This window comes from Habropoda laboriosa, unplaced genomic scaffold (assembly GCF_001263275.1).
Source record: "Habropoda laboriosa isolate 0110345459 unplaced genomic scaffold, ASM126327v1 scaffold124, whole genome shotgun sequence".
In the NCBI taxonomy this organism is placed as follows: domain Eukaryota; kingdom Metazoa; phylum Arthropoda; class Insecta; order Hymenoptera; family Apidae; genus Habropoda; species Habropoda laboriosa.
The window spans coordinates 1,170,011-1,184,183 of NW_017100265.1; the positions used below are offsets into that span (position 1 = coordinate 1,170,011).

Here is a 14,173-nt window from a genome sequence, read left to right on the forward strand (position 1 = left end):
AAACGCGAGGAAACAGAGAGAGAGAGGATAGATAAATTTTCGTGCATCGACAACGCGTGAGGCTTGAAAATGTGATTTTAGGAACGATCAAGCGAATCACGTATATAGCTTGGAGCGGCCTTGTTAACAGTCACAAACACCCGGCAGATACTCGTAGAATATTTTTAGTCGGGCCTCGATGCCCGTTCACTTGCCAGTAATACATTTAAGTGAATAATTCTCACACAAAGTATCTATCACCGCATGATGTATTTGCACATATCTTCGAGTACTAAATAGTAGCATGTAAACGAATTTGGAGAAAGAGAAAAGTGGAGATGGAGAAAGAGAGAGAGGAGATTTCTCGTATTGAAAATAGTATCGAAACACGAGAGTCGATGGTTCGAAGAAAGAGCTTCTTAACGAAAGAAGAAGCGATGTCCAATTTACCGTGATTCTCTAGATGAAAAGGAATTTACAAAACGTGTTAGAAAACTCTTTCACTGAACCGTTATTACGATACTGACGACAAAGTAGCATCGTTTATCATGTCATCGATGATGGGTAAATCCCCAGCGTTTCGTGTTCTCACTCGCGATGCACTTTAACCTAGCATGATTTCTTTAACATCCATCTATTCCTCTAAAAAAGCACATACACTCACTCACACACACACACGAAACGACTGAATACACACAGAATGATACTTACTTTCGGATATCGAGTTCCTGCAAAATTATCACGAATGTCTTGTCAATACTGTCTGTGTTCGATGAGATACGTTTCGAAAAAGAGAAAAAGAATTAAATTAAAGGGGGGGGGGGGGGATAGACACCGAGCCGAACCTACTTGAGATACTTCGTGAGCTGCTAGTGAATTTTACGAGCGACGATATATTTCATAAAATATTTTTATGGTCGATAAATTCGATGAAAGAGTTAAGGAACAAAGTGCGGAGAGAGGTTTGCGATATGCATTACGTGTATAGATATATACATATGCATATATCGTTTAAATCAACAACTAATTTGACAGATACATCTAAATACAGATAATACGAGAATCGTGGCTGTACTTAGGTTAATGACAGAATTTATGTATATGTACTTCACCGTGAGTCCGATTTGTTGATTTTGTTGATTTGCGCAGCATCGTTCGTGCGGAATTCTTTTCACAATTCACCAAAAAAAGGATTTCATGAGGGTTTTAATGATTCTTCATCGCGCAACGATGTATCGTATTCACATAAAGAGATGACAAAGACGAATGTGACGCGATTCCTCTTCGTTGTGTGTGTCCATTAAGCGAAATTGTGGAATATAATAATATGACATTCTATTCCACGAGTGATTATGAAGAAATTCGTGGTTTTCATTGATTATTCAGACGCAATTAGAAGAAACTCGATGGATCGAACGCGTCGCGGCTAGACAACGAGGCCACGAACGCTGAAATATACTGAGAGAGGAATATTAATAAATGATGTGCTTCATATTACGAAACATAAATCGATGTTTAGGCTTAGTCCATAGGCGTTAAGGCTGCTCGTTCGTATTCTTAAAAAGATGGTGAAGTGAACGAGACTCTCGAAGGTGGATTTAAATATTGTCGAATTTAAAGATGATTGCTCGAGAAAAACGATCGTATCGATCCCAGAAAGGCTGTTAGAATCATATTACATTTTCTATTTCATGCGTAATATGATTGATAGTTTCATGTATCAGTCTTCGATTCGCGCTATACGCCTAGGCGATAGTAGAGGATCGTTTTATATTTAATGGCTGAAATCTTAAATAACATACATATAGAGAATTAAGGGTATCTTACTGTTAAAAATTTTCTACGAGAATCTAATTTACGAAAATACTCAAAATCAGTTTCATTTTAACACTAATATTTTTGTTAGATACTTAATATAAATAATATATATGTATAAAACGGAATGAAAAATTTATACATGACAACGTCAGAAGAAAATCGCTGCGATATTTTACAAAAATAAAAAAAAAAGAAGATAGTCACTTATGCTGATTTCATTTTTTCATCATTCTAATTGTTGAACTATTAACATTAACACATATACTCAGCACATACATGAGGTCAAGATGGTCGTAAGAAAACGGGCTAATTATCGTAACGAATCACACGTCAAGAGAGGACAGCTTAAAAACGAATTCATTATGGTAGTTTTGATGAGAACGTGCACTTAAATCAAAATTTTCTCTTGTAGTTCGTAAACCATAGACAATGCAGAAGGTGATGTTATGATCGATTTGCAACATGCACGATTCATTTACAAATTTCATACGTATAATTCGAACTTTTATGTGATATTTCTTTAATATTTCATCTATTTAATATCGAACGATAACTACTGTCGCCTTGGCGTGTAGAATGTATCCGACCACACGATCATCGTGAAAAGTCTATCATTCAAGATTTTTACCAATTTTCTCATCGTCGGCTAACGACAACGATGCGCATGGTGTTCTCTCTTTTAAACCAAGAAACAAAACAAACAAACAAAAAAAAGAACGACAAATTCGCACTTGCAGCGTAAACGTTTAAGTAGCATTACACCTTCTTTCATCGAGAAATAGAACAAAGTAAGTGAACGCAGCTTAATCGAACCACGTTTCTTTACGTAAAACTCACAGAATAACACGATCGGTTTCATTTTTAACAATCGCTAATAATCATAACGATAGCGATATAAGGTTAAACGATAGCGTAAACGATAACGTAACTAAGTTAAGTAAGGAAACATAGAACGTGGATAGAGGACGTAGCGTTTATTTCAAGTAAATTCATGAACAAACAAATTCACGCCTGCAAATTTTTCTTTTTCTTTTTTTTTTTCTTTGTTCATTTCGTTCACAGACAATGGACACGGTTCCGAAACAAAAATTCTTTCTGATCTTCGATTGATCAGATGAACACGATCAAAATGATCCGCGCTAATGTTTTCTTTCATAACGTTTTTATTAGAAGTGTGTATAGCAGTAGCAAACGTTGAATTTATTAACTTTGCACTTCACTGTTTCGTAACAAATTAATCTAACATCGACACATGTACGATGACAGTTAACTGAATTACGTAAAATAATCGATTCTACTTTATGATTTATGAAATGAGCATTACTTCATCCCATCAGTCGGGGATCAATGAGGCAGCGCGTATATTATATGTTTCTTCTTTTAGCAACGAGCGATGAATTTCGAAGGAAACATATCTATCGAGCAAGCGATACGTAGATAACTATTTTTTCATTGCCATTAGTATATACAGCCGAGAGGAGTAAACAAACAAAAAGAGAAAAAAAAAAGGAGAAAAAAGGGAAAGAACGACATCCCATTTCGCTGAGATTTCCTTCTACAGTGAGAGACGTTTGCCTTAATTTGTAAGATGTCCGCTTCCTTTACATATATAAATATATATATCTTAGGAAGAGTTAGCGAAGACAAATAGTTTCGACGAGGGATAAATATGAATACGTTTCTAGGCGAGCAAGCAATTATTTTCGAATGTGAGAGGTAATTTGTAATAGATAAGGAGAAAAGGTGATGGAAATATTTTTGGGGGAAATCGTCTCGTGAAATTCGGATTCTTCACTTTTCTTGGTGAAATTCGTTTCGTTGTAGAACGTGAAAATGAAAAAAAAAAAAAACGATAGGCACATTGTCATCGTTAAAATTATGATTTCTCTCTGTTTCAAGTTGCAAATTTATCGTTTCCTTCTTTGTCTGATGCTTAATCGTTTTAAGATATTGTATTTCTCCCCAAGATATTACTCCCATGGTAGTACTTAATATAAAGCGAATCTGGATAAGGTGCAACAAGGAGAGAATCATACGTATAATGTACAAAAAAATATTTTTTAACTTTAAGGAAAAAGATTAAGCTGATTAAACTTGTACTGAGCATTATGTATTCAAAACAAAAAAAAAAAAAAATCGGTATTCTTTCATTCCATATCTTTCAGCAAAATTACTTTTTCGAATTATCATGAACGCATCTAACCTATGAACCTAACGCGTAATAATAAGAATTATATGATTTCTACGATAAATATTCATCATCTTTATTTGTATAAGATCATTATAGTAATATTTATGATAATAATTGATAGAGAGAGAAAAAAATGGTTCCTTGTTGCACATTGCTATCCAGCTTAATGTTAAGTCATTCAACGCACACACTTAGCTGTAAGGGTTTTTATAATGGTGCTCTATGAGATCGTCTCTGCCGTCGAATGCCGATATCATCACACGATTCGTCTCTTTTTAATATCAAAGCTTTTCTTTTTGTCGCTTATTAATGCTAGAAAGAAGGAATTGAAGGAATATTGCGCGTACATCTTCGGCTTACTCCATAGAACACCATGGTACACGCCGAGTACTTTTACTGTAAATATTAGGGTATATAACAGAGGGATATAAAGGTGATAAAAAAAACAGGGATAGATTGAGTTTATTAACGCGCAATGATGACTTTTCTGTTGGTCATCGGGAATATTCGATGGCCGTAAAACTGATTATTATTGTTATTCTTATTGTATAGGTAGCCGTTTAATGACCAATTCGGATGTCACGCTGAAATTATTAAGACGAATTTCAATTAGAGTTACTGGTGGATGGTTTTTAATTCGTGTCTGATAAAAGTGGTTGTTATCGAGAGAAACTTTGAAAACGTGCTGATCAGTATAATTTTTATTTATAATCCATTCGTGTACCTTTAATTCCTACTATTTAACATATTTAAATTAGCATCGAACATTGAATCGATAACGTTACATTAATACCATTGATCATAATTTTCCCTTAAAGTTGTTTAACTGTGTATTCATATAATCTGCGGCCGAATTTCGGCATGAAACTCAAATTTATCAGATACGAATTAACGAGGCGCTATACGTCACACAAAAACGTACGAAAAACGGCTTAATGCAAGAAAAAAATTTTGTAACGGTACGAATACACTATCGTATTGCCGATTAGTACACGTAATCGAGAAAGTTCTATCAATAAGCTTAAAACTAGAGATATCACAATAACATTTATGGAATAATGATAAAACGTTCACGATGGCGTAATTTTTCATCGTTATATCCATAAAAAAAATCCACCCGACATTGTTTCCATAATCCAACATTATTACATATCGTTCTATAAACACAAATCTCAAAACACACGGTAAAGAAATGTTCCAAAATTATATACTGTAGTTCTGATTAATGAGTTTCTTCCCTATTTAATAGTATAGTCGAAGGCTTATGATTAGTTACATAGTAAAAGTGGCTCTCAAGAACCAACTGGGATAAAGCAAACTTTTCATAGCGAAAAGTTTAGTCTGTTTTATCACTGCCAGAGAGTATTTGAGAAATAATGCAGATTTCCTAAAGTATGATTAAGAATATTAACATTAATCGATCAGGTTTTTCATTTAGAAGCAAGCGGATCGTGATCGATTATATGATTTAATCGTTACTTTTTAGTATGTACATGTATATTTGAGATGAAACTCGAATTTCTTTTAGAAAAGTACAAAGAGAAATAAATTATTGTTGTATAGTATTCAGATATTCATTAATAAAAAAAAAGAAAAGTGAAGACAGAAAGTAAATGTAATCAAATATCGATGTTCCCTTTCGCCATCGTAAACGTATTAAAACTGCTACTAATGGCTATTATACATTAAAAATATTTTATCTGGAATATTATTACCTTGTCGCTTGAAAATTGTGTTAATCTGTATATTTTGTATGCAAAGATTATCGATAGCGATTAATAAAGATACTATTACGACAGAAATTATGGTTCTAATTGTCAAGAAATGAAGAAATATTTAAAAAATACATACATTTAAAATTTTTAAATTTCAAGAAATGGTAGTCGTCACTTAATTGTACGAAACATTGTCTATTGGAAACAAAAAGTTTATTAGATATGACATTTCTTCATTAATTATATAAGAATAGTTAGGAATAAATTTTATCAATGATTAATGTTTCATCAAATCTAATTAACGAATTCATAGTAGAATTGTCAATAAATAACAAATTTTTATCACAACTTTGTTTTTTCATAGTATAAATAACATGTAGATAATGCATAAAACATAAAATAAAAGATAAACTTATCCATATAGGCTTTGTTTTCATAATTCTAAAATAAGTTATCAATTTCAAATGTTGCATACGTAACAAATTTATATGTATTTATACTTATGTATATATTATTAACAGTAATGATAAGTTAACTGTTAATTCATACGCTGATACTAAGAAATTTTCTTGATAATTCTCAACTTTTATTTGTACTAAGTACAAGTACTGCGAGAATATAAAATCGAAAATAAATAAAATTCAAAAACCTATATAGAAATATTTCATTTGTAATTATAACATTTTAGTTTTATTTATATACTGGTTTTAGTTACAATAAACATATTAATGAATTATATTCTTAATCTGTACAGGTAAAATTAGAAAATTGAATAAATATTGAATGCATGTGCACATATAGGAACGAGAACTGGAGTGAGCCCTTGCCAGAGAATTGAAGATTTGATAAGATTTGTGGAGACATCTGATGGCTACCGTCGAACCACTCAGAAATTTGGGGAATTTGAGGGATCCGCAATTGCCCCCCTAAGAAGTCCGTGGCGTCTAGAGATGTTACAATAGTGATTTTATAATTATAACGAATATACATGAAAACCAGGTTTTATGTTTCGGGCGCCCTCGATAAGATCATAGAACCCAACGGAAAAGGTTTAATGGCCACCGATGTAATTGCAAATGGCTGACATAATGATAGAGGATGGGCCTTGATTTCGCATGCCCAAAACTAATAGTTTTAAAAATGTCGTGTAGTATTGACATATGTTAATTTTAACAGTGTTTATTATTGAAATTATTGTCGCTATTGTGTGTGAATTAAACTCAAGTAGGGTAAGTGTAACAAAGTACGCGGGAAAAAATGACTCGTGGCCGGAGACACGCGCCCTCAGTTAAACTCATCCGGTAACCGTTTCGGTGCACGTAAGCGCGTGGAATTTCGAATTAATCGATAGCATTGTGATTGTACGAAGTCGTGGTCAAAAAATATCGTTTATAATGTGAAATGTGTTACTGCACCGTTGTTAAAAATAATATGTATGAGTTATAACGTGTATAATCACAAGAAAAAGGTAAACAATGAATCTGTTGGCGCGGTATCTATTGCACGCCGCGTGCTTTTAGTGTACTCCGTTAAAGGTTGGGGCTTATGTCGTGTAATTACAGAGAATATTTTATGTAATTTCGTTTCATTCTCTTTTTTACTGGATAATTTGTGTATTTCTGCTTCAATTCATCGTTAATAGTGTGATCATAAATGAATTAATAGTAAAATTAACCTTTTTATCTCGATATCTATGGAATCCGTCCGCTTATAGTAGGTATCATATATATCTTAAGTGAGAAAAAGAAAAGCGTCTAATTGTTGTGCTACAAAGAATTTTGTTTATCTTAATACAACTATTCGAGTGATCTGCGTAATAATTATGTTTAACTACATGTTATTAAATAATAATGTGATCCGTTATACTTTTAATAACAAAGTTTTGTGAATTATTTCTTTATTTATTTTATACGATTTATGTTACTTACGTATTTAAATTAATAGGGAAGATTTCAAAAATTGAAATTTTTATCTTTTTCATTAATGTTGAACATATATTTCTTTTGTAATTTGAAATAATGTTTTTAATTTCATGATCTTTTCTCAGGAAAAATAAACAATACAAGATTACCACAAAGTAAAATAAAATAAAAATGCCTGCTGTGAGCATTTGTGACCCAGTTGCGGCTACACTCCGCCGTACTTTGGAAACTAGCCAATCTAAAACATCCGATGATTTGTCAGCAAGTTTAGTTACTAGTGCATCAAGAATTATTCAGTCAGAAATTCAGTACAAAGAAGTAGATGATTATCAAACAACAATTTTGGATCAACTTAAAGCCAAATACATTGTATTAACCTTACCAAATTCAGAAAATTCAGATGATAAAGTGAAAGATGGAGCAAATTATATGAAAAGAAACAATAAAGTATCCAAAGGACCCAGTTTACCAGAACCAACTGTTACTTTATATTCTCCAAAGAAAGTTAGTCTAGGATGGAAGGGCACGTTTCCAGTTGGAGCTGGCATGTACAATGTTGGAAATACATGTTACTTAAACAGCACTCTTCAAGCTCTGTTTCACGTACCAGCACTTGTTAACTGGTTATTGTCAGACTTACATCACACATCAAAATGTGAACAAAATGGTAAGTTTTTAAAATTTGTAATTTACACTTTACATTTTGTAAACTTGTAAAAATGAGATTATAATCCCACAGTTTTGTATCGTATTTTGATAATAGGTTAGTTTTAGATGGAGGTGGAGAGTGCCTTACATGTGCAGTGGCTAAAACTCTACAATTTAGCCATCAGAAGTCAGGATGTGCTATTAAGCCATTCTATGTGTATAACAAATTAAAACGTAAGTATTTCATAATTATACAGTATTTATAAATTGTTATTAAACCTTATATACTTGATGATACACTCTTTATATTTGTTTATTAGTTATTTGTCGAACCATGGTACCAGGGCAGCAAGAAGACGCTCACGAGTTTTTACGATATTTACTAGAAGGCATGGAGAAAGCTTATTTAGCAAGACATAAAGCCAGTAAACTAGACAATTATTCTAAAGAAACAACACCCATTAATCAAATTTTTGGTGGCTATATTCGTACCGAAGTAAAGTGCCTACAATGTCGGCATGTTTCCACTACCTTTCAACACTTTCAAGTATATATAACAAATTTTATATATAACTACAATTATCTAAGTGCACAATTAACTAAGTGTGTTTTTATCTTTCCACAGGACTTATTGGTCGATATACGTAAAGCAAGTACTCTGGATGAAGCATTAAGTAGTTATTTTAGTCGTGAACAATTAGATAACAATGATTATAAATGTGAGGCTTGTAAAAGAAGAGTTCCTGCTACAAAACAGTTTAGCTTAGAACGACCTCCTAAAGTGCTTTGTGTACAACTAAAACGATTCAGTGTTCTAGGAGGAAAAATATCTAAACATATAGGTTTCAAGCAAATTATAGATATGGGCCCTTACCTTTGGAGAGAACCAGGAGATCCTATTCAACCACTTACATATAAACTTATGTCAATGGTTACACATATGGGTCCATCAGTAAATTGTGGGCATTACACAGCGGTTGCCAAGGTTTCAACAGGCCAATATTATTCCTTTGACGATTCTTGCGTATGTATCAATAATATTGCTTTAATTATTCAGCACTTTATTTGATATTAATAGCAATACCCTTTACATAGGTTCGTCCACTTAGTTTGAGTAATGTACTGAGTACAAATGCATATATAATGATTTTTGAAATGGAGCAACAGACACAATCTCAGGTTCAAACGCAACAGACTGTCAAATTAAATGGTACAATAACTGTGAACAACACATTATCTTCACCAGGAAGTCCTATGAATAAAACTATAACTCCTAAAGCATCAACATCTGGATTATTCTCATTAAATGGATCAGTTAATGGTACATCAACAAGCAGTATTAAAGACAGTACTGAAAATTTAGAAACTAATTCACAAACGTCAACAAATAAAAACACAGGACTTCAATGTTCCACCCAAAAGAACACAAATTTTATCGGACCACAATTACCGCAAAAATTACAAGATAAATCTCAACCAAGATTAATTATGCACATTAAAAATGGAAAAATTTTAAATGGAAATAGTTTGGTTCCTTATGATGGATCCAGTGAAGAAGAAGATATTAGTTATATAGGAACTGTAAAAAATCATCCAAGTTCAAATACTCCACCAAAAACAAATACTTCTCCTGGCAGTACTAATGGTACACAAAAAAATTCTCCAGTAAAAAGTAGTTCACCTAAAATAATTGCTAATACTAAAGAAGTGCAAAAGTCTATATCAAAGGCAAATGGCAGTCGAGTATCTGAAAACCAAACTAATGTAACACAGTGTACAAAAACACAAAATGGTTCTGTCTGTAGCACCACTACAAATACAATTAAGTATCAAAATGGTAAATCAGAAGCAAATGGTAAAACGGAGAATGGTAGTAATAATATTAAAAGTAAATGGTATCAATCTGTTAGAGTAAAAACAGGACAAGAAGAAAAAGTAGTCACAAAAGCTGCAAGTAGTAGTATGAAAGGCTGGCAAGTTTCAAAAGATACGTTTTCTTCGACATCAACTACAGCTCCTAATGGATGGTCTGTGACTGATAAGTAAGTTATATTATAATTTAGGTATAATATAAAATAAACGGAATATAACTAATGTAGCTCTTGTGAGCGTATGTAGATAATACATATTTATGCGTATTTAATCATTGTTTTGTTATAGGGAAGATGTTAACAAAATTAGTCAGAATAATACCACCCTTAGTGCTGCAGCATTAAGGGATTTTAATGGAACGAATCGTTCCGATACAGTTTCCCATTTACTAAAGATGTCTCATCGTGGCTATGGCAGTTCTTCGGGTCAGTACAGCAAAAGAAATCCATTACAGACCAAATTGAATCCAGTTCCCTCAAAATCCTTACCAAGTCATCGTGTATCCTCGTGTCCTAAGTCGAAAAATTCTGTACAAAAAAATAGAACAAACACCGAAGAACTGAAAATTATGCATTCAAATGACCGAAAACCAAAAATCCAGTCCAAAGTCTTAACAAGATATTAATGCTTTTAATAATACTTTAAATTCATAAGCTTTTAAATGGTAAATTGTAGATATTACAAAATGTAACACCTGATCTTCGAGTCGTGAAATTGATAATATTTACTGTTATACTTCTGCTGAGTCAGTATTATAAAGATTATATTTTGTAATTTATTAAACAAAATTTGTTATGCATAGTAGCATTAAAAGGCAAAATATCAATTAAGAACTGTGTATAGTAGCGTTTTTATTGTAGAAATTTATCCGTTACAAATTGGAATGGCAACAGGACACATTTAGATCGAGAAGTTGACAACGATAGAAGGGAAGAACGTAAACGACACTTCAATACAGATGACGAAGAAATAGATCGAGGTCGAGTAAAAAAAGTAAAAGATCATCGGACATACGAAGAAAGAAGTAGCTCAGGATATAATCTATTCCAAGAATACCAAAATGGCAAAACGTGGAACCGATCTCTCGGTGGTTATTACCGGAGACATTATTATAATACTTCCAGCCACCCACGACCGCGGCATGGTAGAAATTATAGGCCTCCGCATTACAGATATAATCATTCTCGTGCGCATTGGCAACGAGGATAAAATAAAGAAAAGAGACAAATTACTGGGAAAAAATTTCGAAAGCAATCCGATGTCGAAAGACTTCGTTAGTTTTCAATTGCTAAAGCAAATTATAATTTTTCAATATGTTAAAATTGAAATACAGATGTGGCAGTGTTGATTTAGATAATTGATGTTGAAAATAATTGTTCAACACTTATTCTAATGAATCGCTAAACTGCATTGTAACAACCTTGCGTGTTCCTGACAAAGTCTTAATATACTTTTTATCATTGTCTACGGACACATTGTTCCATACGGTATATGGGGGATGAGTATCAGCAACTCTGCCAATCTTGTGTTCAGTATGAACGGAGTAAAAATTTGTTATAGAATTGAACAATATGATATGTCTGTTACTCATTTAGACTTACATACGTAAATATTGAAAAAGCTATGTATGGATGCAATGTTTAAAAGTTACATGAATAACCTTTAAACAGTATATTGCTAGGAATTTGAAAACATTTTTGGATAAACTTTTTATGCTTTAGTTGTGGATGTAACATTATGTTCTTGTTATTTAATTTGAATTACGCAATCGTAAAGTAATTTAACATTCATATTGTAGGATAATACAAAAATTTATAACAAGTACTTTATATTAATTTTACGTTACTTGCGTTACATTGATACTATCGTTTAATTAAAATTGCGAACGAGACGTTCCCCTCGCATATCTTTACTCGGTATATGTTTAATTGTTTATAAAATTTGATCTATACATTTTCAAATAAAAAAAGTGCATGCAATTATTAAGAAATAAAATTATAAACAAAAATAAATTAGTTTTAACATTATGAAAATGCAATTGAGTGGAAGATATTTTTAAAATTTTATGTTGGAGAATATTTTTTATTCTTCGCAACATAATAATCCGTCCTTTGTTTTAATTAATATAGATACTCCTCCCTCTTTGAGCTGTAGTAGAACGAATTCAAGGAGTAAATCTTGTTCAATTGCACATCAAACGTTTTCATGAAGAAACAGTTTTCATTGTCGCTTACTGAAGAGAAATATATTCATAATAACTGCAGTGATTAATCAGTAAGCAAATGATTTCTCTCAAATCATGATGAATATACATACCCCTGAATACACGCAATTTTAGTTCTTTTTTTTTAAATGTTATACATATACATTAAAATAATTCCAGAGCGATTATGGAAATTGTGCATAATTGAATGAAAAGTGTTTAATGATAATGGATTAATAATACCGAGTTACTGATATATTAGTTTAAAATGAAATTGTAAATTACGTAGGTAAGTGTAGAATTTTAATATGATGGACTTTTCATAGAGCATTAAAAGTTACAAAGCCATAGATAATTTGTTAAGCCAAGTATAAAAAGAAGCTGGCTGTATCGCCTGCTCGTTATATATAATACCTCGTTATATCATTCTACAAGTTAAGTACAAGCCAAAAGAAAGGAACAAGCATTCGTTAAAATCTGGCGATTATTACTGATTTTATGGTACCCAATGTTTTTCATTTCAGAAGGTACATGGACTCAAAGCATACACGCTGGACCTGTATCTTTATAGTAAATATTAGTCGCAATTTAATAATCACATTAGCTTGATATTGCGGTAAATATACTGTAATTACCGTGATATAGCCTTATATTAAGCACGATGTTATTGCATCCGCTGAGATATAATAATAATGGTCTTTGCATCGTATAAATTCATGTACCGTTTGGAAGGACAAGATTCGGAGTTCTGTAAAATCGATACGTCTGATATTGTAAACGTATGTAATATCGCTTTATACAGCGATAAATAGCGGTAAACGCCAGATTTAATTTATGTACTAAGTATCATAAATAAAATGGAAACTGTCATTTGTACAACATCCGAACTATTGATATGGACAGAGTGAAATAGATGATAAATCCATAGAAACCAATTCATTTATACCATAAAGAAAGAAAAGACTATCGCGTTTTCAAGCAGAGATTCTGTAAAGTCTGTAGACACATGTAATCTATTTTTATCTTTATCTTATATCTTTATAATTTGTAAAAAGGTAATTCTGCATATTTTTCGATCTGCTCCATCCTTTTCAAATGGAGTTTCTGGTAAAAAAAGAAGAAGCCTCGTATAGCGAGCTCATAAAAACACTCAAAAGAAATGTGAGTAAGCAATTTGACCCTTTCATGCTCGGAATATATTCATATTAATTATGATCGTTAATTTTATTTGAATAAAGTATCACCATAAAAATCCGATTGTACAATGTACTGATTTGGAAGATGAATGTTTCAATTACTTAGTATAAAAGAGTTATTAAACAATACAAAAAAAATTGACAGCCATGATTTGTGAATATATAGAAATGGAAAAGTGCATTAACGTTTACTTAAAAAAATAATTTAAAAAATGTAAATAAAGACAAACAACACAACATAGGACTATCAACATTTATTTAGGTAGCAGTCTTAAGAATAGAGAATAATTATAATTTAAAAATCAATTATGAATTGGATACCAAACTCATGTGGTTCCATAATATATCGCGTGGGCTTGCGGATAAACTTGATTCTTTATGGAAATTAGCTGAGGCACATGAACCAGCAGAAAATGAAATAAAACTGTTTGCCGATCAAATTGCAAATTCATGGACTTCGGTGAATCGTCGGGTAAAATTTGTTTTATTTCTAAAACACATTTTTCGTTTCCTAAATCATATTTCTTCATTTTTTACATTCATTTTATTTAAATTTTATATTATTCTTGTACGATCAAATATTTTGTTGAAGAAAAATATATTGTACAAATTTAAAAATTATTCAAATT

The 14,173-nt window shown here is 31.9% G+C and overlaps 2 protein-coding genes across 2 annotated transcripts in view; both read left to right on the top strand.

The window, feature by feature from the left end:
• The first annotated feature begins 7,027 nt into the window (after positions 1–7,027).
• On the top strand, positions 7,028–11,354 carry LOC108573155 (ubiquitin carboxyl-terminal hydrolase 36). Its single transcript, XM_017935540.1, has 8 exons — positions 7,028–7,171; positions 7,751–8,292; positions 8,400–8,507; positions 8,594–8,820; positions 8,899–9,297; positions 9,369–10,315; positions 10,434–10,574; positions 11,006–11,354. Exons 2-8 carry the CDS (start codon positions 7,797–7,799, stop codon positions 11,352–11,354), a joined length of 2,667 nt encoding a protein of 888 aa, XP_017791029.1. The 5' UTR covers positions 7,028–7,171; positions 7,751–7,796.
• A 2,089-nt stretch (positions 11,355–13,443) lies between these two features.
• The window catches only part of LOC108573136, a 1,246-nt gene continuing 516 nt past the window's right edge, over positions 13,444–14,173 (top strand). The window contains exons 1-2 of the mRNA XM_017935513.1: positions 13,444–13,509; positions 13,807–14,016. Of these exons, the coding sequence (XP_017791002.1) occupies positions 13,444–13,509; positions 13,807–14,016 (276 nt within the window). The remainder of the gene's footprint in view (positions 13,510–13,806; positions 14,017–14,173) is intronic.